This window comes from Echiichthys vipera, assembly GCF_963691815.1.
Source record: "Echiichthys vipera genome assembly, chromosome: 8".
NCBI classification, from domain to species: Eukaryota; Metazoa; Chordata; class Actinopteri; order Perciformes; family Trachinidae; genus Echiichthys; species Echiichthys vipera.
The window spans coordinates 11,497,142-11,523,480 of NC_139833.1; the positions used below are offsets into that span (position 1 = coordinate 11,497,142).

A 26,339-nucleotide genomic window follows, 5' to 3' on the forward strand; every position below is an offset into this window, starting at 1 on the left:
CTTAATGTTTCCGGCGCTTTCAGACATATCTTGTCTTTTTCCTCAACTGAGCAACACGTCGAAGCCTAATCAACACAGATAGAGGCAAAAGATAATTCATCGATTCATTCATTCATCTTCAACCGCTTATCCCGGGGTCGTGATGTGCAAAAATATGCAGAACTTGGCAAAAGTAAATACACGTGTAGTTACGCATTATAGAAAATATTTAATTTTGTCATTGGTTATACTGACATATTTCATGATTTGATACATATTAGTGATGATAGTCCATCTTTAAAGCAGTGAATGAAGCAGCCAGTTCAAGATTCACTCTAAGTCATGAAAGAAAGTCTTTTTTATGTTGTTTTTTTTTAAACATAGTGACGTGTATGCATAAACACAGTATATACATGCAGTCATAGGAAACTGCTGTGGACGCAGCATCAGCATTCAGGTGCCTGTATATTGTGTGTCATCCCTGGAGGTAATAGGATTAGATGGAGCCTTAATGGAGTAGGTGGTGGTGGTTAATGCAGACAGAGAAACGATACACACTGGTAGGTTCGTGATTACCTCGGTATAAAAAGGCACTATGCGTTTCTTTATCAGGACAGGAAACAAGCTTTTTTTTTCACCCACTGACCACCGTAGTTGATGTTATTCAAAATAGAAATTCATCACTTCTGCTTTTCCACCAACCAAACATGATTATACAACATTATACAGCACTAAGCACTCATAGAGTAGTACCAATTTAGCAGTGTTAATTCCTCTGCTTGTTATCTCTGTACAAGTGAGGGATGGAGCACAGGGGAAGATGAGAGGAGGAAAGTCACAAGGACGGCTGATGGGTAATTATTCCCCACCCTGCATAGCAGTAACATCCTTTTTAGCTTTTGCAATTTTAAAAATTACATTTTTACATGTACAAGGCTAACGGTAAGAATGTAAGAAAAGACTGAGAGCAGATTTTTGAAACATAAAAATTGAAGACACTTTATCCCTTTGGTATTTTTCTTAAATTCAGTTTCTCAGCTAAAACGGGCAGAGACTAACAATTTTTTCATTGTCATTTAATCTGTTGATTATTTTCTCAATTAATCAATTAGCTGTTTGGTCTATAAAATGTCAGAAAATTGTGAAAAATGTCAATCTGTGTTTCCCAAAACCCAAGATGATGTCTTTAAAAGTCTAGTTTTGTCCACAACTCAAAGATATCTATTTACTCTTTCTAGAGGAGTAAAGAAAACAGGAAATATTCACATTTAAGAAGATGGAATCAGAGATTTTCCCTCTTACTCTTTGCAGCTCTAGCTCACACTGTAAAGTGACAATAATGATACATCCACAATGTGCTACAATACATTATTCAAATTTTTTATATAGACAAACAGCTGACTCACTAGTGTTTCTACCGGTCTCTTATTTTGAAAAGGGATCTATGAGCGATGCAAAAACCCATCTATGGCAGATTTCCAACACGCAGACTGTATGTTTTTTTACAGTATACCCTGGTGGTGCTAAGTCTTCTTCCTGGCCCTTCCCCTGCCTCCTGCAGACTGTAGAGTATTTGCAGGGGTAGAGAGTGTGTGGGTCTGAAGGTCAAGTTTCTGCTGAAGGATCCCTGTGAGAATAAACTCAGCCGTGACGACCGGGAGAGATGCAGAGAGCGCTGGGCCACACAACCGCCAGTCCTCCTCGCAGGAAATCACTACAGTGTGAGGCTGAGAGGGAAGAGTGGAGTAGATGGGAATAATACATAATTACAGATATACTGAGTGATACATTAAGTAGACAGACTACCATAATATAGTGTTAATGTATTTTATTTTACACCTGACTGAGAACGTTTGACTTGTACCTTTTGAGAAGAAGGCATCTTAGGAAGAAAGGTAGCTCCACTGCAGGAGATGATGTCTTTCATTTGAACTGGCTCTGGTTTCACTGACTTTGTAACATGGATCTCATACCCCTAAGAGGAGGACAAGAGAAGACAAATGGGATCTGTTATTACATTTGTATATCTGCTCTAATTTTAGCCCGTATAAGCATGGTATGTTCTATTTTACTTTCCCTTTGCAGCTTGGATACGGATCTAAACGGTGCAGGGTCGGAAGAGTAACAGAAATGGAAACATTACTGCCTGCTTCCCTATGTGAAGTGCCCATAACTAGTGCAGTAACAATAAATGTCAAATTACTTTCCACAAACCCAAGTGTAATGGAAACAATCAACCCTGTGCTCATGAAAAGATTAGAGAGCTACAAAGAAGCTGAGCTAAAAGCAATGCTTGACGGTAAAAAGTCCAATTACAGATATTTTACAGGCTGAGGATGATTCTGACACAATCATGTCTAGATTCCCACCATGACTCACAATTCATCACTGTCAATATCATCTACCACCCCCCCCCCCCCCGTGCCATCTACTCTCTCTCAACATCTCACTCAGAGAAACAAAATACGAGCACAGAAATAAATGTTATGACTGCCTTAAGAGTACCTGTAAGAGAGGCTGACTGGCGGCGATCCTTAGAGACTCCTGCAGGCAGAAATTGAACTTCTTCTCCTGCTCCGGATCCTTCACAACAAAAGCATTAGCTGACAGGAAGCTCCCAGCCTTACCACTCTGCAACACAGGGAGAGTGGAGAGAGACAAGAGCAGAGACTGTCTATTTGAGAATGTCTCTGTATGCGAGTGTCATATTTGTGTAAATAGTTTTTACATTCATGTAACAGTGAGAAAAAACAGGTCTGGGGACAGTTTTAACTGCTAATATAGCAACTTACCTTTTCCAGCCAGTGTGTGGTGACAATGGGGATTCCTTTGGCCACCGCACACAGAAACTTAACAGTTCTGCGCACCTTATCGGTCACCAGATAGTTCATGTCTGCCACACCTTTAGCCATGCTGCCTCCCAGACGAGCTAAAACTCTTTCCCCTTCTTCATCCACCACCCCTGTGAACAGCACCTGAGAGAATGACAGACACACACGAGGTTTACTGAACAGATTTATGGTAATCTGTCATCTTATGAGTCAAAACATTTGGAAAATAAGGCATTTAAACCAATCTGATCCTGGTGTCCCTGTAAAGTTAGCAAAGCACAGCCATGCTCAAGCGTTTTATTATACATTTTTTGTATAGCTTTCTGTCTTTGATTCAAATTAAATCCTTGCTCCTTTTTCTAAAACAATTTTAAACATCTAAAAATACTAATTTGTATATTTATTTAATTTGCCTGGTGAGAATGCAGTTGAAAGGAAATAAAATAATCCTAATGAATGCTTAGAGGAAAAATACCTCAGCTCAAAAGCAACTGTCCTCGGATGCACAAAAAAAAATATAACTTAAATTCTGTTAAGTTTTAGTGAATTGCTCATTGGCTAAAAGATGTGTTTCTCATTACGGATGAGGTCAGATTTCCCTCCTGTGCATTATGTTACGGACAAATACGGCCACATGTGTACTAAGACATATTAAACCTTGTAGGCCTGGCTGGCAGCTCGGAACCGACCACTAGCTGCCGGGGAAGCAGAAGAGGACCGGGGGGTCTTTGCTACAGGTGAGCTGGCCACAGCAGCATGTCGCTTCCGGGAAACACTGCTGGTCGGAGTCTGGGGCTGTTCAATGCGAGAGAAAGGGGGGAGGGGAGACGAGGATAAATGACAGCCAAGGACAAAGCATGAAACACACTAGGAGGATGAGGATAAGAGCAGTAGAGAAAAAAAAAGAGTTAGAGTGGGAAGTGACTGTGTGACCACTAAACCACTTAATTCATTAGTGTTTTAATGGCAATGCAGAGCAGGTCCGACTACTCTCGTTGCTCAGAGACTTGGATAGACATCGACGGTCCCTGATGTTGACTGCAGTACATTACGCTGGTTGGAAAGGCTGACTCATAGAGAAAAATGCACCAGGGCCTTAGGCCAAGGTAAAAGTCTTCCTATTCAAGGACAGAGGTTCCTGGACACTAATTCTATTCTACTCAGCTTTCCGTTTGCACTGATTTATGTTTCAGCTCTAATGTATTTGTGTCTCAATCAAAACAACAACTTCCGTGAGCTTAAAATGTCCAATGCATATTTTAAAATTGCAGTAACGTAGTCACCTCTGATGCCTCCACATGTGGATCCTGGTCAACAGATGGTCCACTTTCTTCCTGTTCCTCTTTCTTCTTTTTCTGGACCACTGATGGCCGACTTCTGCCTCTCCTCTCAACGCTCCCCTCCTCCATTTTCTCACTCTCTTCTTTCAACTCCACTTCAGTGGGGGGATCTTTTGCGTTCTTCTTTGCTTGAACGCTCGATGCTCTACCTCTTCTCTTAGCTTGGACTGAAATGTCACCTTTTGCTTGTTCTTCTTCTGCTGCCTCTGTATGTTGGTCTTTCTCCTTTCCTGTATTTGCCTCCAATTCTCTTTTTCTTCCTTGTCTTTTTTCTTTAGCTTCATCTCCATCACTGACTGCAGGAGCTGCGGGTGCTTCCACAGTCTCACTCTTCATCACTCTTTGACCTCTGCCCCTCACATTCCTTTTAGGCAGAGGTGACACTTCACTGGCACACTCCTGACTTGAAGGCTCTTGCTTATCTGCAGCAGGTTCAGAGCCATCTGCATAGGCTCGCCGTCGCCCCCTTGTGGTACTAGCCTGCTGAGAGTCTGCCTTCTCTTTTGCGTCCTCATAGGGAACCTCATTAGAAGATTCCTCGGCTTTCCTGCTCTTCCTGCCTCTGGCTGTAGGTTTGGGAGCCAATTTCTGCTCACTCTGACTATTGATAGGGATGGAGTCTGGCTCTGCTTCTGTTTTCCTTCCTCTTCCTAACTGCCTGCCTCCTCTTCCTCTGCTCTGAGAGCTCAAGCTGCAGCTTGAAATATCAGAGTTGAGGGAGTTGGTGGAGTTCGACCTCGAAAGACGTCCCTGCGGAGAAATATCATTACTGTGCGGTTGTGTTGTCTCTGCAGCCATCGTCCTTCTCCTGCTGCTTCTGGCGCTCGCTGCCTGGGGCGGCCCACTGGTCCCCTTTGCTCCTCTGCCTTGGCCTCTCCCCCTGCTCCCCGGGGTGTTCACACTTGGAGCTGACCTCTCTGAGCTGACAGAGTTGGAAGAGTTGGAGCGAGATCTGGTTCGTCGTGCTGGGACATCATCATTGGCTGATATGGTCAAGTTTTGTTCAGGCTCCGTTGTACACGGGGCAGAAGTAGTTCTTCTTGCTGCTCTCCGACTTCTCGCGGGTGGTGTTTTGGTTTTGATTTCTTCTTTCGCGTTTTCCTGTTGCTCTTTTATTTGTTTTTCTTTGGCCTCTTTTTCTTGTCTTTCTTTCTCAAATCTTTCTCCTTCTTCCCTTTCCTTTGCTTCCCTCTCCAGTCTTGCCTGGTGTTCTTGTTCCTTCTTCTCCCTCTCAAGTTTCTCTTCTAGTTCCCTCTTTGCCATCTCCAATCTTTCCTTTTCTTCTTGTTCCTTCTTTTCCTTTTCTCTTCTCTCGTTCTCTTCCCTCTCCAATCTCTCCTTCTCTTCTCTTTCTGCCTTTTCACGCTCCAGTCTCTCTTTTTGTTCCTTCTTCCTTTCACTCTCCAATTGTACTTCTTTTTCCTTGAGTGCCCTATCAGCTTTTTCCTTTTCTTCTTCTTCTTCCTTTCTTTCCTTTTCTATTCTCTCCTTCTTTTCTCTTTCTGCCATTTCATGCTCTAATCTCTGTTTTTCTTCCTTCTCCTTTCTTTCCCCCTCCAGTTGTTCCTCTTTTTCCTTAAGTGCCCTATCAACTTTTTCCCTTTCTTCTTGTTCCTTTCTCTCCCTCTCTATTCTCTCTTTCTCTGCTTTTCCCTGCTCTAGTCTTAACCTTTCAGCATTTTCAGCCTGCAGTCTTTCCTGCTCTTCCCTCCCTTCTTCTTGTTCCTTTATTAGGTCTTTATTTTCAGTGTGCTCGTTTCTTTCTATTTCAGGCCTTTCTTTCTCTTTATCATTATTTTTCTTTTGCCTCGTGGATTTTTCCCCTCTAGTTAGTTTAGCCTGCTCTACCTCCACCTCTTCATCACTCTCCTCTTGATCAGGCCTCGATTTTCCTCTCCTCCCTCTGGTAATTTGCAAAGCTTTACTCTTCCCTCTTGTCTGTCTCTTGGGAGGTTCAGAACTGCCTGCCTGCTCCTCCTCTATTCTTAGTCTTGCCCTTGTCCCTCTTTTACTGATAATTGGGATGCCACTGGTTCCAGCTTCAGACTCTCTTCCCTTTCCCCTCTGAGGCTGCATGACAGTTTTTGTTTCCAAGGGCTGAGTTTCAACAGTGGAGGCCTCAGAGTTTGTGAGCGGTTGTGTCTCCTCTTCTTCAAGTTGCAGTGCCTTTGCTTTTCTTTTTTTCCTAGGACCTGGAATTGAGTCCTCTTCATCACTTTGCTCATCTTCACATGTACCCATGGGCTGAGTTCCAACAGCAGAGACCCCGGAACTAGTGACGGACTGTGACTCCTCTTCTTCAAGTTGCAGTGCCTTTACTCTTCTTTTTCGTAGACCTGGAATCGAGTCCTCTTGATCTTCTCCTCCATCTTCACCTTTATCCATTGGTTGAGTTTCAACAGCAGGGAGCTCAGAGTTTGTGAGTGGTTGTGTCTGTTCATCTTCAAGCCACAGTTGCTTGGCTTTTCTTTTTCGTGGACCTAGAATCGAGTCCTCGACATCGCTTTCCTCATTTCCACTCATAGCCATTGGTTGAGTTTCAGCTACACCAATGTGCATGGGCTCGGTTTCAACAAGTGATAACTCAGAGTTTGTGAGTGTTTGTGTCTGTTCATCTTCGAGCTGCAGTGGCCTTGCTTTTCTTTTTATTGGACCTGGAATCAAGTCCTCATCATCACTTTCCTCATCGTCACTTATTCGCATGGGCTGAGTTTCAGCCATAGCCAGAGCTGCACTGAGGTGCATCTTCAGAGGTTGAGCTGCCCCCTCATGTTCTTCCCTCTCTTCTGTTTTATTCGGTGGTCTGGGATTAACTTGTAGTACAGAGGAAATAGGGTTTTCTTCATCCAAACTCTCCTCCTCCTCCTCCTCAAAGGCAGACATTGGTTGGGTTTCAGCCATGGCCAGAGTAGATGAGGTGGGAAAGAGGAAAGGCTGAGTCTCAGCAGTAGCAGTGTTTCTTCTCTCATAGTCATCGGTTTCATCCTCTGAATCAGTGCAGGGCTCTGAAATATATGCCTGTGTTGCTTCTAGGTCCAAATTTACCTGACCTTCTTTTGCAGACAATACTGAACCTCTGGCAGGTTCTTCATCTTCTCTGTAGGTTTGCGTAGCCTCCAAATTTGAATCTTTCTCCAACAAGGTTCTATCTGCATTTGAGAGGGCTGCATATGCTTGGGTATCTTCCAGATTCACACCCCCCACCAAAGAGACAAAAGCTTGGGTGTTCTCCATGGCCAGAGCTCGGGCCTGACTCTGCAGGTTGTTGCTGTCGGACAATCCCAGCTGGAAAGACCCTCCTCTGCTGGACTGTTCACCTTTTTCATCACCAGAAGACTCAAGGACAAAATCTTGGGTGGGGTCCATGATGTGGTCCTTTGGAGGGTTGCCTTGGCAGTCTCTAGTCTGAAGAACAAAAGACTGTGTTTCGGCAACGACAAAGTCCTCATCCTCTTGGCTGTCTGAGGAGGAAGACAGTCCTATAGGATTTATAGCAGGGGCTACAGAACCTAGAAGAGAAGACAAAAGAAATCACTGACTTAGAAACAGACACAATATGTGTAATATGACGGTCAAAAAGTAATTTACTCACATCTAAATGGACCTGAAGAGGGGCTAAGGAACACCTGAGTCTCCAAGTTTTCCACTTCTGAAACCATCCGAAAGTGAAAGAGAAGAGAATTTAAACATGCTTCATGTAGAAAACATGTTCAAAATGCCCAACAAGATGTCTTAAAATTGAGAAACAGAGGAACACTTTATCACTTAAAGAACATAATCTGAGTTCCCTTCATAATTTGGATTTCCTTTCCAACATCTCTTGATCGCTAAATGTCATTCAGATATTTTCACCTCTTTCTTTTTTGAGCACCAACATGTTTATTGTTTATCTATATCTTATATTGTTATTTTTGCTTATTTTAATTGATGTTTTTTCACTTGATCATCAAATCTCTGTATTACACTGTCTGACAAGCTGCAATATAAAGAGCCCTCTGCAAAATGAAAAGCCTTTTGTTTCATTAAACTGGATGAAAAGGCTTTGTGTCATAGCTTTACTCATGATGATGGGGAGTCTGTAATTGTGTAATTCTAATGAAGGCTTGTATTTTCTTTTATTTGTCGTTTCTACTATTTATACTGTTTTGCTGAGTTGTGATCAATTAGTTTATTATGTATTTTAATGCCTCCCCTGCACAGCAATAGCAAATACAAATAAACGAATAAGTCATTGATTCCTTGGCAGCTACCTTAATAATTGAAGAAGTCAGTTATAAGTCATTTTTCAAATAAAAGTACCTAGCTTCATGTTCTTTATTCTGAAGCAGCAGCCTAAATTAATTCCACTAAGGTCTTATTTGAGGGCTGATTGAATGATTACCTGAAACCTGTATAGGAGTAGAGCAGTTCTGCTGATGGGGAACCAGCATCCCAGGTGTATTTTCTCTATGCAGGCCAGGAATCTGGCCTTCACCTGCCTCTCCAAAATCCTCCTCCTTATCTTCCACATCTGTGTCACTGTCCGCACTGAGTTTGGCTGGATTGACCCCCTCCCCAGCAGGGGCCACACTGGATTCAACATCTGTGTCTGCATCAGAATCTGACTGAAGTGCTTCTGACATGGTACCAGGACTGACTGACAAGGTTGAGACAGTGACAGGTATGACAAGCTGATAGTCGTCTTCCACATCTGTGTCGCTGTCAGACAGAATACCCAAATCAGCTACTCCGCCTGCAGTGGTGCATGATTCTGTCAGAGCAGACACCACCGAGGGTTCACTGGTGGCAGGGGCAGGAATAGCTTCGTCATCTGTGTCACTGTCTAGATGCAGAATGTGAGGGGCAGCAGGGGCGGATTCAGGCTCATTTGACTTGATATCTAAACTAGTGGGAGTTTCATCTATTTTAGGGCATGTATTATTTGTTCCATGATCCTTCCCGTCTTCCTCGTCAACATCTGTGTCGCTGTCTAAGTGGAAATCTTTCAGCTGCATTGAAGGAGCAGAGTCAGCTGTGTGTTTGCTCTGATGTGACGAAGGTTTTGCTTCTGTAGCAGCGTCTGACACAGCATCATCATCATCATCCTCCACATCAGTGTCACTGCCCATAGTGATGCCCTCAGGCTGAATAGCTGAAATGACATGAGGAGGTTTGGTGTTGTCAGCAGAGGAAGGTACAGATGTATGAATTTTGTCATCGTCTTCATCAACATCTGTATCACTGTCCATGTGAAACTGTGCTTTGTTTGGTGGCTGATCAGCTGGTTGGTTTGTATTCAAGGTCACAGGACCTGCACATGTCACATCCTCCTCTTCTCCCTCCATATCAGTATCACTCTCCATGTCAAATGCAGGGATCCCACCTGTGAAGACCGCTGGTGTGGACACAGGCAATTCATCTTCTCCAGTAAGACTGACATTTCTTTCCTGTTTCACTGGCACATGTTGCCCACTTTCCTCAGACTCTCTCCCTCTCTGTGCTGCTCTTTCTTCCTCCCTTCCTTCCTCCTCTTCACTGTCGTCTGTAATCACAAGTGGCTTTTTTATGTTCAGCGACTGTTGCCCCGCATCTATGTCTGTCTCCTCCTTGCTGAGGATGACATGTCTGTAAGGCCTATTTTTAGTGGAGGAGGACGGTGTGATGAGACTTTCATCCTCACTGTAAAACAGTGGAAAATAACATGTCAAGCATTATTGTTAGAATAATTGTACATAAAGTAATCCCATATTTACTCCAATTATCTTTACATTTAAACTAACATTACTTGGTGTGTGTGTATAGCCAATTCGTGCTGAGTGGATGCAGGTCAAGGAAATCAGATAAGCGTGACTGTTGAGGAGTCACCAAAAGGGGGGGTCTGTGAAAACACAGACCCTGCTCAACTGATTAATGACAAGACATGTTTTAAGGCTTCTTTAGAGTTGTAAAGTCATAAAGACTATGAATTTTCCATATGTCTTGTGTTGCAGCTATGTGACCCTCACCTTAAGAATGGTAATTCATTGTAAACATTGTAACCACCAAAAGCCAATAAAATCAAGGGTCCGGCAGAGATTACCTCAGAGCGGTAGGAGACTGTAGCTGAACACATCTCTGTCCGTTCTCCTTGCAAGTAAAATAACTCTTGTCTTTCTCTCTTTTGTTAAGTTTTGGGTGTTTTAGGTTGCTTAAACCTGACATTTATTTGGTCCTTCGAGCCGGATGCCAATACGCCTGAAGGATTCCAGCGGGTGTGGGGGACTCCAGGAAAGACCGTGGCCACGGCAGACTCCATAGAGTGAGTCTTTTAAGATCCTTTTCCAGGACTGGAAATCAGCTCACCCGCTGGGATCCGACGGCTGACGGTAATCCGTGAAGGGGAAAGACAACAGTGGTGCCACAGTGGTGAGTGAAGTTTCACTTAAAAAGATGACGAATGACTGAGGATCATTGCGTGTATAAAGCCCTGACAATTCTAGACACTATCAGGTAAAAGCGATCACTTAAATCCCGTAGAGGCAACGGAGGTCCGCAAAAAAATATTTAAAACTAAAAATAAAAATAAAAAATGATAATAAATGAAAATTAAAAACTCCGTGTAAAGGACGGCGGGTTCCTGTGATGCTAAACCCACTGGGAGACAGAGACCCGAAAGCTCTGTGTAAAAGGACAAGTGGGGTCCGGACGTCTTAAAAGTTCAGAAGAAAAAAACGGTAAAATTGTGTGAATGAAAGTGTGATTGTGAGTGTAATTGGAGTTCAAAATACCACTAGGTATTTTACCTCATGCAAAACAGTAGGACTACAAGTAGCGAGCCTATTGTGGATGCAAAGGCAAGAATTCTCCACTCGAAAGAGTTGAAGTGAGAGTTACCACAAAAGGTAGTTTAATCGCTACCCTACTGACTAAAACCAGTTTTTAGAACACCCTATGTGTTAACAGGACTGGACCAAAATCTCAAAAATGGGAAAAGGGGGAAGCAAAATCGAACTAAAAGATGAACTGTTAATTAAAGATTGGAATGTTATGAAAAAACAGGATCCTGATAAAATTAAATAAATAAATGGATGAAACAGTAAAAATTTGAAGGCCGGCCGAACACACGAAAAATAACTGCACTACATGATGCAATTAAAAAAAAAAAACAACAAAGACCAAAAAGAATCCCATAAAGATGAAACAAGAAGGGTATGAAGATACGGAGTATTGGATGAAGGCTGTGGAAAAAAGAAAAAGTAAAAGACAGATACTTGAAAGTGTAGAGAAAGCTAAAGCAAAAGAGGTGCTGTTTTATAAGAAGAAAGGATGATGAGACAAGACCAGTGACAGGAAGAAAGGAGAGACATAGGGATGAGGAAAGAGAAGAAAAAGGAGCTGCTGCAAAGCCAATGGTTGCTGCAGGGCCAAAGGTCGTAGTGCAGGGATTATGTTAGTATTTTCTTTCAGGACAGGAAGAGGAGATTTACTACCAAGTAGGTAGGGGTAGAGGAGGTTTCAGAGAGAGCAAAAATAGACAGGGACACAAGGGAAGTGCTGTTAAATTATCAGGACCTGCTCTCTATGCATAGTATAAAACCTGAGGTCATTTTGTATGTGAACGGTAAACCTTTTACCTTTTTATGTGACATAGGTGCCTGCAGGACTACCTGCAGATAACTAATAGATAAATAAATAGATGAATAGATAGATAAATAAATAGATAGATAGATAACTTTATTTATCCCAGAGGGGAAATAAGGTCATCGTAGCAGCGGTACAAAAACAATCAGAAGTAACATAAATAAATAAAAAATAATAATAATAAAGAATGAATAAAATACAATATAAAATACAAAATATGAACTATAATAAGAGTACTGTATCGCAGATACATACTATATTACAATATACTATGTGGATACCAGGGTTCAAAACAAATCAAACAAGTGTCACTGTGAGATCTGCCAGTGGAAAGCTGACTAAGGTGCCAGAGACAGAACCCATGTGGATAAGAGACCCAGATCCATCTGGACTGTCTTGTCAGCTGTCCATCTTAATGTTTCCAGAATGTCCAGTCAACCTTTTGGGCAGAGACACTTGTTGTTGTTAGGACTAGCACGTATACCTACACCTGGACCAGATAGAGAATACGAAGCTAAACTAGGGAAAAACACTCCTGCTAAAATCACTGTAACTTATTTGTATGGAGATTCAGAAAGTACAGCAGTCTGGTGAAAATTCCAACCTGTATCGGATGTGGACCCCGCCTCACATCTCCCTGTATAAAAGTTAAAAAATCAAAAATGGAAAGATTTGGGTAAAATAGTGCAAATGGGGGAGAGTGCAACAGACGGGGTTACCACATCAGTGAACACGTTGTATAGCTCAAATACAGGTCTGACCAGAAAAGCATTGTTTTGGAGAGTAAAAGTATAGGGAGGTACTCATCTGGACCAAAGAGCTCAGTGAAACATTATGTTAACGGAAAATGAGGAAGAACTGCTAAAAAAGTGTTCCAGATAAATTATGGTCTAAAGGACCAACTGATGTGGGACAAGTAAAAGGAGCATTATCAGTGCAAATAAGACCTAAAACTGAGTACAGACCATGTGTGAGACAATATCCATTAAAACAGGATGCACAAGAGGGAATAAAACCTGTAATTGAGGATTTAATTGCTGCAGGAGTAATAATTATAGGCGAAGACTCCCCGTGCAACACTCCTATTTTTCCAGTAAAAAAGCAAGCACCATCTGAAGGATGGCGCATGGTGCAAGATTTACAAGATGTAAATAATGCTGTAATTCAGAGAGCTCCGTGTTTTCCTGACCCTCATACACTGCTAAATACTTTGAGACCAGATGCAAAAGTGTTCACTGTAGTAGATATCAGTAACGCATTCTTTTCGGTGCCAGTAGAAAAAAAAAAAAAAAGAAAAAAATAAATTCTGGTTCACCTTCACCTTTGGGGGGAAAAGATACACATATACCAGACTTTCCCAAGACTGAGGGTCCAACTATTTACTCTCAAGTGAGGAGTGCAAGTATGGCTAAATTCCAACCTCCAGGGGGAAGCCAAGTGCTCCTGTATGTAAATGATATTTTACTAGCCTCCCCTGATATGGAGACATGTTAAAGACACTATAGCACTCCTAAAACATTTAGCTGAAGAAGGTCACAAAGCAAGTAAAGAACAAGCTGCAGATGTGCAAAGAACAGAGAAAATACTTGGGACACAATCTTAGTGCAGGAAGACGAACAATAGTGGAAGACAGAAAAACTGCAATCCTCCAAGCTCCTAAACTAGTGACTAAAAAAAAAATAAAAATAGATGATGTAATTTTTAGGATTGACAAATTATTGTAGAACTTGGGTGCTTAACTATGCAGAAATAACAGCACCTTTGAGTAAATTAATGTATGAAGAAGATCTAAAAATGACATCCCCATTATGCTGGAATGCAGAGGCTGAAGAAGCATTCTGTTAAATAAAACAATTTTGGTATCTACTAGCATTACCAAATTATAGTAAACCTTTTGTTCAAATGGTAGATTGCAAATGACATTTTATGACCTTTGTATGAGAACAACAACATGGAGACAAATTGAAACCTATAGCATATTTTTCATCTAAACTAGACAGTGTAGGAAGTGCACTGCCTCACTGTGTAAGAGCAGTCATAGCAGCCTCCGAGGCTGAAGAAACAAGTGCACCAATAGTTTTGTTTCATCCACTGGTTTGAAAGTACCACATGCTACTACTACAAACAAATATAACATTCCTGTCACCAGCTAGACATCTGTCTTGCATGTCTACTTTGCTGTCACAACCCCATCTGACCATTGAAAGATGTACAACTCTGAATCCTGCTACGTTGTTACCCCTCCCAGAGGATGGTATACAACATCATTGCCAGGAACTAGCAAAACAGACAGCTAACAGTAGAGCCGATTTGAGAGACCAACCATTACAAAAAGGAGAAGTGTAGATGGTTCTTCTAAAAGGAATGAACTACGTAAAACCCTGACAGGAGATGCAGTTGTAACTCACACGACGGTGCTAAAAGCAGAACAACTGCCATCATATTATTCAGCACAGGCTGCTGAATAAATAGTCCTAATTGAAGCATGTAAATTAATGAAAAACAAAGAAGTAACTATCTATACTGATAGTCAATATGCATATGCTATAGTATACTTTTGCACAATATTGGAAGAACAGAGGCATGATAACCTCAACAGGGAAACTAGTAACACATGTTGAACTTTTAACAAATCTATTGAAAGCGGTGCAACTTCCAAAAGCATTAGCAAGATGTAAATGTGCAGCACATACGTCCAGCACAGATACTGTTTCCCTAGGAAATGCATTTGCAGACGAAACAGCAAAAGCGTCAGCAACAGGGGACACAACTGTGTTGACAGTGCAAGAATGCACAACTCTATCTCAAATTACCTCAGAAGAAATGCGAGAACAAAGTCCACAAACTAAAAGAGAAGTTTGGATAAAAAATGGAGCAAAATTACAAGGCAACATATATATGACTAGAATACAAACCTATCCTACCAAGAAAACTTGTATAAATGGGCGGCAATATTGAGCCATAGGTTAACACATGTCTCAACAGGAGGGATGGTAGGACAGATACACCAACCTATGAATTCAACTCTTATTAAAAAAAAAATAATTCTGTAGAGCATGTCTGACGTGTGCCAGGCACAATCCACAAGGTATTCTAAGGCCGCGTAGAGGAACGTTTCCTACACCTGAATATCCGTTCTAAATAATCCACATGGATTTTATAGAATTAAACCAAAGTGAAGGAAAAAGTAGTCCATTCATAATAGATGCATATTCTAAATGGATTGAACTTTTTCCAACTAAACATCCAGATGCTTTGACAGTGGCAAAGGCACTCTGTAAAGACATCATTCCCAGGTAAAGGATACCTGAGAAAATCTATAGTGATAATGGAACTCATGTTGTAAACCAGATAGTAAAAAATATAATATAATATAATGTTTCATATTGATCTGAAGAATCATTGTGCTTACCACAAAGTGCTGGCCTAGTAGAAATAATGAACAGAACTATTAAAAATAGATTAAAGAAGTGCATTGAAGAAAAGACATGGATGCAATGTTTGGATTTAGTAAACTTATACATAAATATCACCTGTACTTTTTAAATTGATACCTTATGAAATGTTCTTTGAAAAACCATATAGACTAACCCAATTAAAAAAAAATTAATGGGAAACGGATGATGAGGCTAAATTAGCTGATTAGATGAGGTCCATGTTGGAAAAACAAAAACAGAAACACACTAATGAAAAACCTTTCCGTCCCCCAGCAGGAAGTCCACCTAGGAACTGGGAGACTGGGTGTTGATAAGAATCATAAAAAGAAACATTGGTATTCACCTAAGTGTGAAGGGTAGTATCACGTATTGCTGACAAACCCCACAGCAGTAAAGAGAGCAGAATGATTAACATGGATCCATCTAACACATTGCAAAAAGGTCATTTCGGTTAAAGACTCCGTTAGGGGAGGTGAGCAAAATCTGATAATAGGGTGGATTCAGACGTGTAGAGGCTGGATAGACCCGAAAGTCAGTGAAGCGTTTATAAGACACCAAACCAAGTAGAGGAGATTTGGCCAAAATGATCCAAAGATGGTTAGGAGATGCCATTTATTGCTGAGTGACATCTATCTGTTTAATAATAATGATCCTTTGTTCCTAATAAGTCTATGCATGTATAAATGTAGTGAACAAGGAGTTTTTGCATTTGGAGAACCTACAGTAGCGTATACTCCAGATAAATGGTTCCAGGCAGCAACAGGGGTATCTGGACATAATACCAATTGGTTATTAATGGTTGAACAAGCTGCTAACATGTCTAAACAGAATTGTGTAGCGTGTATGAGTCCTAGACCCCTCTTACAAATATTCCCAGCTATAATTATCTAAATATGTGTAGCTGACATAATGAATAACACAAATCCTAGGGAAAATTGTAGATACTGGGATTCTATTTTCCTGATCACTGCGATCGACCTTAAGAAAGTAATGTTTTCTAAAAAAGTAGCACCAGGCAACTTTACATGTATAAACATGACAGAAGGAGAAAAACGACTAGGCAATCTCTCAAATGAATGGTGTGAAGTAATTGTGCCCGTAGATGGACAATATAAACCTGTGTCACGGAGCAACATCTGGTGGTGCAGTGGTGACGAGAGATTGTTTGATAAATTACCGAGATGTGACGGGATACTGTGCTATCATAACATTGCTCTTGCCAATATCTATTCATCCTATGTCTGCTGCAGATTTAGCAGCTACTCGATCCAACGAAATGCCTGAACAGTGGCAACGTGTGAAAAGATCTGCAAAATGGATAGATGTAAGAGATCCAACATACATTGATGATATAGGTGTTCCAGGAGGGGTGCAAGAGGAATATAAAGAAGCCAATCAGATATCTAATGGTTTTGAATCTATTTTTTGCTTGCGGTGTACAGTTAACAAGAACGTTGACAGAATCAATTACATCCACTACAATGTACAAAAGCTAGGTAATTGGACACAAAGTGGGTTCGAAGCAGTTCATGATCAATTAGCTGCAACTTCCCTCATGGCATAGCCCTGGACATGCTACTGGCCGAGAAAGGAGGGGTATGTGCAATGTTCGGTGAACAGTGCTGCACTTAAATCCCTAACAACACTGCTGCTGATGGCAGCCTCACCAAGGCAATAGCAGGGCTCTGTACTCTCAACAGTAAGATGAAGGAGCATTCTGGAGTCTGTACCACTATGTGGGACTCCTGGATGGATGCGTTTGGGAAGGAAAGAACTTTGGTGTCCTCTGTCCTAGTCTCCATAGCAGTTTTTGCTGCAGTTTTAACATTGTGTGGATGTGGTTGTGTTTCCTGTATGTGTGCTTTGCTTAACCATCTCATTACTACAGCTATTTCACCCATGGAGAACAACATGGAGCAGCTGTATCCTTTGCTTGACAGCGATCCCCGAAGTGATGATGAAAGCAAAGATGACGACAACCAGGAAACTCCTTTTGATTTGACGGAACTGTGTCTTGATCCAACTGACTATGACTCTGACATGTATTAAGAAACTTCTGAGTGTAATGTATTTGTGCTCATGAAAATGATCTTACAGCTGAAAATCAGACACGTGGCTGACTGAAAGTGATGTGAGAATTTGAGCAAATATGTGATAAACAGGAGGGAAATGTTAGAATAATTGTACATAAAGTAATCCCATATTTACTCCAATTATCTTTACATTTAAACTAACATTACTTGGTGTGTGTGTATAGCCAATTCGTGCTGAGTGGATGCAGGTCAAGGAAATCAGATAAGCGTGACTGTTGAGGAGTCACCAAAAGGGGGGGTCTGTGAAAACACAGACCCTGCTCAACTGATTAATGACAAGACATGTTTTAAGGCTTCTTTAGAGTTGTAAAGTCATAAAGACTATGAATTTTCCATATGTCTTGTGTTGCAGCTATGTGACCCTCACCTTAAGAATGGTAATTCATTGTAAACATTGTAACCACCAAAAGCCAATAAAATCAAGGGTCCGGCAGAGATTACCTCAGAGCGGTAGGAGACTGTAGCTGAACACATCTCTGTCCGTTCTCCTTGCAAGTAAAATAACTCTTGTCTTTCTCTCTTTTGTTAAGTTTTGGGTGTTTTAGGTTGCTTAAACCTGACAATTATAAAGAAGAAGTGAAGTAGGAATAAACTGTACGGAGGCAAGGGTTGGCTATGTCTGTGTTACAAATATATATATATATATATATATATATATATATATATATATATATATATATATATATATATACACATATTACACTCTCACACACACACATATATACATAAGATGTTGCTAATATACCTTTCAGGGACAGTTTTGTTTATGGGACTCAGGAATGTTGAACAGTTGGGACTTGATTTATGGGAGTCAGAATCTGAAACTGTAAAATAAAATAAAGATGAAAAATGTGCAAAAAAAATGCTATTTTTCATTACACATTTATTTACATACCTAAGGCTTTGCGCCTTCTGTCTCCTTTTTCTTCATCTGAGTCCGAGTCAGATTGTGGAACCAGAGTACCCTGTGGCTGGGTTGGAGTTTTCTCAAAAGACAGGCAACTGGTTCGGACCAGAGTCTTCCTTGTGTCCTCCGTATCAGTTAACGACACCCTAGAAATTGAACCTCCATTGACACTTTTCTTGATGCCTGTGCTTGTGTCACCTCCCTTTTCTCCAGCATCTGGAAACTGGGCCTTTCCCCCTGAATGTCTGCTCACAGGAGTCACTGTGTCCCCTTGAGAAGAGACTGCACCTATAGCACAGCTGACATACTGACATGGGATGTCTGCCACCACCAAACTGTCACGTTCACTGAGGGCATAGCGTACATTAGGACTCAGCTTTAAGCGGCCCTTGCGGGTCCCATTCATGCTCCCTAGATCCCAAACCAAAGCCTCTGTGTCCACTTCCCTGTGGGAACCTCTTCTCCTGTAGACAGAGACACAGATGGTTGCATGCTGCTTGGATACAGAGGATGCTGGCAAGTGCAGGGTGCAGGTGTTGGGGTCACGGCCCAACACATTATCTCCCAAGAAGAGGGGCAACTCTAGGTGACAGAAAACAACATCTATCAGACAAAACATACAAGCACCTGTTCATGCAAGTTAGGCTGACTGTGCATAAATTAAAAAAAACGTAGATGTAATAACAGCAGTAGTAAAGCCACTCACCTGCCTCAGGGATGTGTTCATTTTTTAAGATGCACAGTTTAGCCAGTGGTCGCCCCCTCTTGTTTTCATTCGCCTCTTCATTTTCTTCCTCATCTGATTCCAAGATTGAGTCATTGATCATCTGCGTAGCCTCCATTCCTCACACAGAAGACAGGACGACTACTAGACACACTTAAACAAAGATAAAAGGCCAATGAGGCTTTGATATTAACGTATAATTCCACCAACGTTAGCTTTAACTGGCCTTGAGAACACAGCCAGATATGCGTTACTAGGCAACCCCATGTGGCTAACGTTAGCGCAAATAGTAAATCGGCGATTTCTTTTTAGCTTTACTTTTTCAGTTGTATTCCTGCTTACTTGTATTTTAAAGCAACACTGATACATCTTGTACAACGTGTACGGACATGTCTGCCAATACAACATCACTTCACTCCCGGTCAGCATAAAAACAAAACTACGGAAAAGACATTAAGCAGCAGTTTGAAAATGACAACCCCAAATAACTCTACCTTGTTGTACCTTGAAAACTATAAAGGAAGTTTACGCCATTATACGAGTGGTTTGACCGTAATACACCAATTTGCATGGCAAAATTGTTTAAATTAGTTCATATTTATTTACAAATTGGATGCATTAAAATTTTGGCTTTGCATATTTGGGAAAATTAAAGTTTTTACTCTAATAACTGCCCTACCTTCACACGCTTCCCTCAGTGGAGATAAACGAAAATAATAAACAAGCACTTCCTGTAAAGACTCAACCACGCCCACAACAGGCGTTCCAGCCGCATGCGATTGGCCAATATACCAATCACTCACACTGTACTCTGTTGCCATTGGATATTTAACCCTCAGTCTTACTTTAGAAGTCTCTGATTGGCCCAACATTCCCGCACATCTGTGGGCTATCTTAAAGGGACCGCTCCTGGTTACTGGTCCAACGGTCCAGTTCATCTGTAACAGATGAACTGTTACACAGCTTTAAACAGCCAATGAGAAATGTACTAATAGATCATTAAGAGAGTAACAATAGAGGCTTTAATAACAATGTTGATCAGGGGTTCAACGGATTACATTCTACATAACAGACAGCCTACTGCTTAATTTTGTTTTCTTGTTTATCTATTTGAAAATTTGTATGTGAATGCAATGCTAATGCACAACATAACTTGGCATAAGGGCCTTCAGGTGGGTGCTGTTTTAATTATTACCAATACATTGAACACCTGTCTCAAAGAGGGTCCCTGCATCAAAAGACCATCACCATACAGTTTTTTGCTTATATTTTGCACGTTACTACCTTGGGGCCTGTGTGGGAGGAATATGGGTTGTTGAATTGTTTGAAGTTTTGTGGTTATGGCATAATAATAAAGTTACACAACTACTTATTATATTGTCTGGTGCAATTGCATCTCCACAGGAATTCTAATGCGAAACTATAACTTACTATACTTTTTTAAGTATTGAGTCCCAAACCTTTTTAAGCATTCCAAATTAAGTAGATGCAACATTGTGTGTTGATCTAAATATTTGGAACTGTACTCCTGAAGTTGTATATTAAGATGTTATAAATGGGTGGAATGAGCATATGTCCTTAGGTTTGACTCATACTTGTGGGATTGTGGCTTGGCGCATTGAAAACACTTGGTCTGACTATCATGTTGCAAACTGGTGGTGCGTCCCTAACCATCATGCTTAAGAGTAGAAGCAGATATTACACCTCATTAAATACTTCAATAATACAGTATCTGGTATCCATATTTGACCTACTGCATGTCTCCACTGAGAATTCCTGTTAACTTAATGGTTAAAGTGCTAATGGAGCAGCCATTAAACCTAATTATACATGCATAACAAAATTGAATGATGCAGCTATTTTTCACAGCTGCAGGAAACAGCATATGATTGCATCAGCATCAGAGACTGCTGACCTCAACAGAGTGTAGAGCTCTGGTAAAAGCCCCCGATATCCAATCCTTTATATTAATACTGTTGGTGGCTGAGTTGTAGTTTATGTTTTATGAAACGAATAAGAATCATTCATATGCGAGCATTAATGAAAGACAAACACGTTTTCATTCGACAACTTTATTTGCAGTGAATCAAAAAAGGATATCTAACGTATGCTAAAGTTTAATTCTAGCAATGCTTCAGACACTATGTTTGTTCCTTGATTACTTATGTGGTTGTTTTTTTCTATTTTGGCATTTGGGTCTTGACCTTCACATCTTTATCTTCAAGCATCATCTTCAGCCTCCTCCTCAAATTCACCCTCTTCTTCAGCAGTGGCATCCTGGTACTGCTGGTACTCAGACACCAGATCATTCATGTTGCTCTCTGCTTCAGTGAACTCCATCTCATCCATACCTTCACCTGTGTACCAATGCAAGAAGGCCTTACGGCGGAACATGGCTGTGAACTGCTCTGAGATGCGCTTGAACAGCTCCTGGATGGCTGTGCTGTTGCCAATGAAAGTGACGGCCATCTTGAGGCCACGGGGTGGAATGTCACAGACAGCGGTCTTCACATTGTTCGGGATCCATTCGACGAAGTAACTGCTGTTCTTGTTTTGGACGTTGAGCATCTGCTCGTCAACTTCCTTCATGGACATGCGCCCACGGAACACAGCGGCGACGGTCAGATAACGGCCATGACGTGGGTCGCATGCAGCCATCATATTCTTGGCATCGAACACTTGCTGGGTGAGCTCGGGAACTGTGAGGGCTCTGTACTGCTGGCTGCCTCTGCTGGTCAGGGGGGCGAAGCCAGGCATGAAGAAGTGCAAACGGGGGAAAGGCACCATGTTGACAGCCAGTTTGCGGAGATCAGCATTGAGCTGACCAGGGAAACGCAGGCAGGTGGTGACCCCACTCATGGTGGCGGACACCAGGTGGTTAAGGTCGCCGTAGGTGGGTGTGGTAAGTTTCAGAGTGCGGAAGCAGATGTCATACAAAGCCTCATTGTCAATACAGTAGGTTTCATCTGTGTTCTCTACAAGCTGGTGGACTGAGAGGGTGGCATTGTAGGGCTCAACCACTGTGTCTGACACCTGAGGACAGAAAACACACAGAATCTTACTTCAGTCTCATGATCTCGGAGAAGGAAACCTAATACAAGAAAAACAAAAATGAAATGTCTAAATTTGTATGCTCTGTCACAAGGGTTTGTACCTTGGGGGAGGGCACCACACTGAAGGTGTTCATGATACGGTCAGGGTACTCTTCACGGATCTTGCTGATGAGAAGAGTTCCCATGCCGGATCCAGTTCCACCACCAAGAGAGTGGGTGAGCTGGAAGCCCTGCAGGCAGTCACAGCTCTCTGACTCTTTGCGGACCACATCCAGGACTGAGTCCACCAACTCAGCTCCCTCTGTGTAGTGACCCTTGGCCCAGTTGTTTCCAGCACCGCTCTGGCCTGGAGGGAAAGGAGTGACATACAGGTGAACCATTATTTCCCCCTGCTCATTAAAAGGATCAGTATCATGAAAATGTGTCTTTATTGCCCTCACCGAACACAAAATTGTCAGGTCTGAAAATCTGCCCAAAGGGTCCAGACCTCACAGAGTCCATGGTGCCGGGCTCCAAGTCCACCAGAATGGCTCGTGGCACATATTTACCTCCTCCATGAGAAAGAGAAAAGACAGAGAGAGAGGAAACACTCAATAATGCAGAAAAACACAGTCTTGGATGTTACAAATGTGATAAAATCAACGCATGACAGCAGACACAAGGAACTAATGACTTCAGTTATGCTTGAGCCCAAAATAAACTGTTTTATTTATGTACAAATCAGAAGGTAAAGTACCTGTGGCCTCATTGTAGTAGACGCTGATCCTGTCCAGCTGCAGGTCACTGTCTCCGTGGTAAGTTCCTGTGGGATCGATGCCGTGCTCATCGCTGATCACTTCCCAGAACTGCGGGCACAGAATGGAAGGTATCACATGACTTTTACTTGCAAATAAAGTACACAAGTATCCGTTAGCAATGCGGTTTATGGGCCTGGGGACTTTAAATGAGGAAAACAGCAGTGGGTTTGCATTTTTGGATGAAAATGACTTTTTTCCACTTTCACCAAGCCATATATTAACCCATTCAATAAAAGTCAGCTGTTAAGATTTACATGTCATCAACTGATGAGCTGGCAGAGTGCAGTTTTCTTAGTTGTAGCATGCAAAAGAGGGAGCACAAAGGGGCTACAGATGACTCTAGGGGCAACAGTGAAAACAAACTCCAGGCAGTCACACTACACTGAAGACACTGATTGTCTTCTGATTTGTATTCATGTCTTGTTCACTCTTTAAAGACCCCGCTCACAGTATGTATGCATTAAATCCCATTAACGGGTGACTGTTGCATACACAGGCAGCTATTTTTTCATACATTTTTTGTGATGTTTTCCAACTAAGGCTTTTTTTGTCATACAGCTGGTGATTTTCTGCTAACAGCTGCAATAGGAGGATTTAGAGTAATCTGGATAAGCAGGCTGCATTGCTGCTCAGTATTTAAAAGATTGGGAGTCCTAAGTATCATGACGTTTAAATAAGACCATGTAAAACAAAAAATGACCAAGTGACCTTAATATGAGCGAGATCACAGCAGGATAAAGAGAACAAAGAGCGAGAGGGAGAGAGTCTTAAAAGAACGACCAAAAAGACTGACAACTTGACAGATATTTGACAGTGACGCTGTAGACGGCTACCAGTAAAGACTGAAAATAATCATAGTGAAAGAATGAGGACAATAAGCACGGAAGCAATGCCACACCCTGACCTAATTCACCACAATGTAGCTCTTCAGCAACACTGTCAATCATATCCACTGGACATCTGAGTCAATGAGTCCTGGGGGAATGGAAACAAATGGGGAGCTTCAATGCCAGTAGTTATTTTAACACCAAAGACAGAAATGATATGCCATGCTTTCAATGGGAAGATTGATATAATGTTACTGAATTAACTCCAATTTACTGCAATTCTGTGATGCAACTGATATAAAAAATGAAAGTACAGTAGGCTATGATGGTACTACGCTATGTTTATTTCTTGAAGCTATTCTTCCATTGCCAGCAGTTGCATATCAAGTGAATTGAGAGCCCAATGACTTCACCCACTGTGCATCAGCTGTTTCCTCCATTCCTCCCCCACCCTACACCCTAATTTGGTTAGGAGAGGAAAGACATTGATTACAAAGACAGGCCCTGCTTTACTGGACATTAAAATCTCTTTCAGCGGAGGATCACTACGATAATGATGTACCCTGTAATATATGGGCTATTATTAATATTCGAATACCAGGGTTGTTTCTTGTGTGTGTGTGTGTGTGTGTGTGTGTGTGTGTGATTGAGAAGTTCCATTTAAACATATGCTCTCTGTAGCAAAATAATCAGTTGTAAAACAAAAGGATGAAATCTGACAGGGATGATAATAATGGACCAAGAAGACATGCAGCAGACTGCAGTTGTTACTGTAAGGTGGGTGATGTATTGCGTTTGCGAAGCAGACTGCAGGGCCCTATTCAGGAGACTATAGTGTCAAATGCAATAACATTATATACAAAAGTAACAAAAGCAAGTATATGAGGGCCTTTCATTGTTAAAGCTGATGACCTCTGAGAAAATGCATATCAGTTTGTTTTAGTTTTAAAAAAGGAGAATTCTTTCTTCATCAATTATCCATGCCACACCCTTTTTTTTAAAGCCCCCCCCCCCCCCCTGCATTGTCACCAGCTGAAACAGCAGTCTGCATCTACAGCCTACAGGAATAAAAATCTAATCAATATGGACTATTGATCCATCAGCCATTCGGTGGAAAGAAAAAATAACCAGGCCTCCCATCCCAGCTCATTCTCATTGTCTGAAATACCACCAGCCATATCTGTCTGTGCAAGACAAAGAAACTAGTGCGGACACTGACTGAAGAGCTCTGACAATTGAAGAATGTGGATTTTCTTTTTCTGTTCCCCAGACAATATCTTGAGGTCAGCTGAATCCTCAACAGTTGAGACGCAGACACGCCCGGTGTTGTGTGTGTGAACAAAACCCGTCGAGACACAAGAGTCCCGTTATACCGTTATTTCAATGCGAGAGGGAACCCGCTGCTCCACACCCACCCACCACTACCGCAGTGCACGAGATACACGCAGAAAAGCACAAAAATAAACATCAACAGTTGTCGATCGACATTTATGAGTAATATTTTATGATTTATGATATGTTTAAATACACAAATGTGCAAAATGTATAACAGGAATTGTTTGTATATTTGCACAATGAGACAAAAGGAGTCCTTTGTCTTCCCACATAATCAATCAGCTGCATAAAGACTTAAAATAACCTGTTATTGAGCCTGGAGCGTCTTCATTAGAGAGGAAACTTATTTTTTGTAAAGGAATACATACATTCTCAATAATTATAGATTTCTTACCTTGGCACCAATCTGGTTACCGCACTGGCCAGCTTGGATGTGCACGATTTCCCTCATAGTGCTTGTTAAAGTTTTACAACGACGAGCAGACGCGTTACTTCGTGCGGACTTGGAGCCGACCCTAGACTAATGTGAAAGTGTGGGACAATGGATTTATATGGTTGGAGCTTTTCCAGAACGAGGCTGGGTCCGGGGAGAGGGCGTGGATAGACCCAAGAACCCAGCTGCTGCGAACGGGGATTGGCTGAGAAGCCTGACCCAGAGCCGGGATGAGGAGGGGCGCTGCTGCAGATCAGGGTGTGGAAGTAAGAAACAGAGATGGACCAGATTTTTTTTTTACCAGCTATTTTACCAGAAACCACTCAGTGACACCTATTATATTTTTGATTTTAGAGGTGAAGAACCAATCAGCAGTAGGCTTAATCCCTCTTCTTACTGTAACACTCCCTGCAGAGCAGACAGATGGCAGACTTTTCAGTTTCAAGCCAGGGACAAGGTGGGGTCAGACAGCTCCAGCCCCTGTCCTCAGGGTTCTTTGTCTCATCACAAGGTCCATTTAGTAACTGTTCTGGAGCTTTTTATCATATAACATGATTTTGATGACAAATTAAAGGATATTTTGTCTGTTAAACCGGAGTTAGATGTCTCTGTGGGCCAGGAAGAGTCATGTTACTTTGGGATCTGGTGCATTTTTTTCTTCCAGACATGAGATGAGAATGCTATGCACCGCAGCTGCTTAATCACAATGTCTGATGTGATATCCTGTTACCAGACACATTTTAGGGAAATCTGACAAGCAAGTGAAATCAAATGTTCATCTGCAGATGGAGTTTGACCAGTCGTCATGGAAATATAGATGTTCACATGTGACTTTTTGTCCATTGTGGCTTAGCTTTTGAAAGGCATTTGAGAAAACAATCTCACCTCAAGGCCCATTTGGTAGCTGTTCTTTTATTATTATTATTATTATTATTATTATTATTGTTATTATTATTATTGTTTAAAGGCTTTATTAAAGTTTAC

General features: G+C 41.6%; 2 protein-coding genes across 3 annotated transcripts; both read right to left on the reverse strand.

Moving 5' to 3' along the window:
* Positions 1-287: 287 nt before the first annotated feature.
* On the reverse strand, positions 288-19,028 carry mdc1 (mediator of DNA damage checkpoint 1; the record flags this gene model as incomplete). Of its 2 annotated transcripts, XM_083918252.1 has the most annotated exons (12): positions 288-1,706; positions 1,844-1,954; positions 2,485-2,610; positions 2,772-2,954; positions 3,468-3,605; positions 4,094-7,659; positions 7,743-7,799; positions 8,532-9,281; positions 9,441-9,808; positions 18,025-18,103; positions 18,175-18,768; positions 18,893-19,028. In XM_083918252.1, the coding sequence occupies 12 exons, from the start codon at positions 19,026-19,028 to the stop codon at positions 1,503-1,505; spliced, it is 6,312 nt and encodes a 2,103-aa protein (XP_083774378.1). In that variant the 3' UTR covers positions 288-1,502. The 2 variants fall into 2 exon arrangements, with proteins under 2 accessions (XP_083774378.1, XP_083774377.1); XM_083918251.1 differs by having other exon boundaries at positions 8,532-9,808.
* Positions 19,029-20,972: 1,944 nt separating this feature from the next.
* Positions 20,973-25,433, reverse strand: tubb5 (tubulin, beta 5). The gene is made up of 5 exons (XM_083918486.1): positions 25,317-25,433; positions 22,700-22,808; positions 22,404-22,514; positions 22,065-22,309; positions 20,973-21,943 (listed from the first exon to the last, which is right to left on the reverse strand). The coding sequence occupies exons 1-5, from the start codon at positions 25,371-25,373 to the stop codon at positions 21,131-21,133; spliced, it is 1,335 nt and encodes a 444-aa protein (XP_083774612.1). The 5' UTR covers positions 25,374-25,433; the 3' UTR covers positions 20,973-21,130.
* Between the last annotated feature and the right edge of the window lie 906 nt (positions 25,434-26,339).

What these genes read in the sequence shown, in the direction of transcription:
- tubb5 (XM_083918486.1), bottom strand. Translation starts at nt 25,373, where the DNA reads ATGAGGGAAATCGTGCACATCCAAGCTGGCCAGTGCGGTAACCAGATT. An exon ending in ACCTGACAATTTTGTGTTCG is followed by an intron (nt 22,310 to 22,403) that starts GTGAGGGCAATA and finishes CTTTCCCTCCAG; the next exon opens with GCCAGAGCGGTGCTGGAAAC. An exon ending in GTGTGGTGCCCTCCCCCAAG is followed by an intron (nt 21,944 to 22,064) that starts GTACAAACCCTT and finishes TTCTGTCCTCAG; the next exon opens with GTGTCAGACACAGTGGTTGA.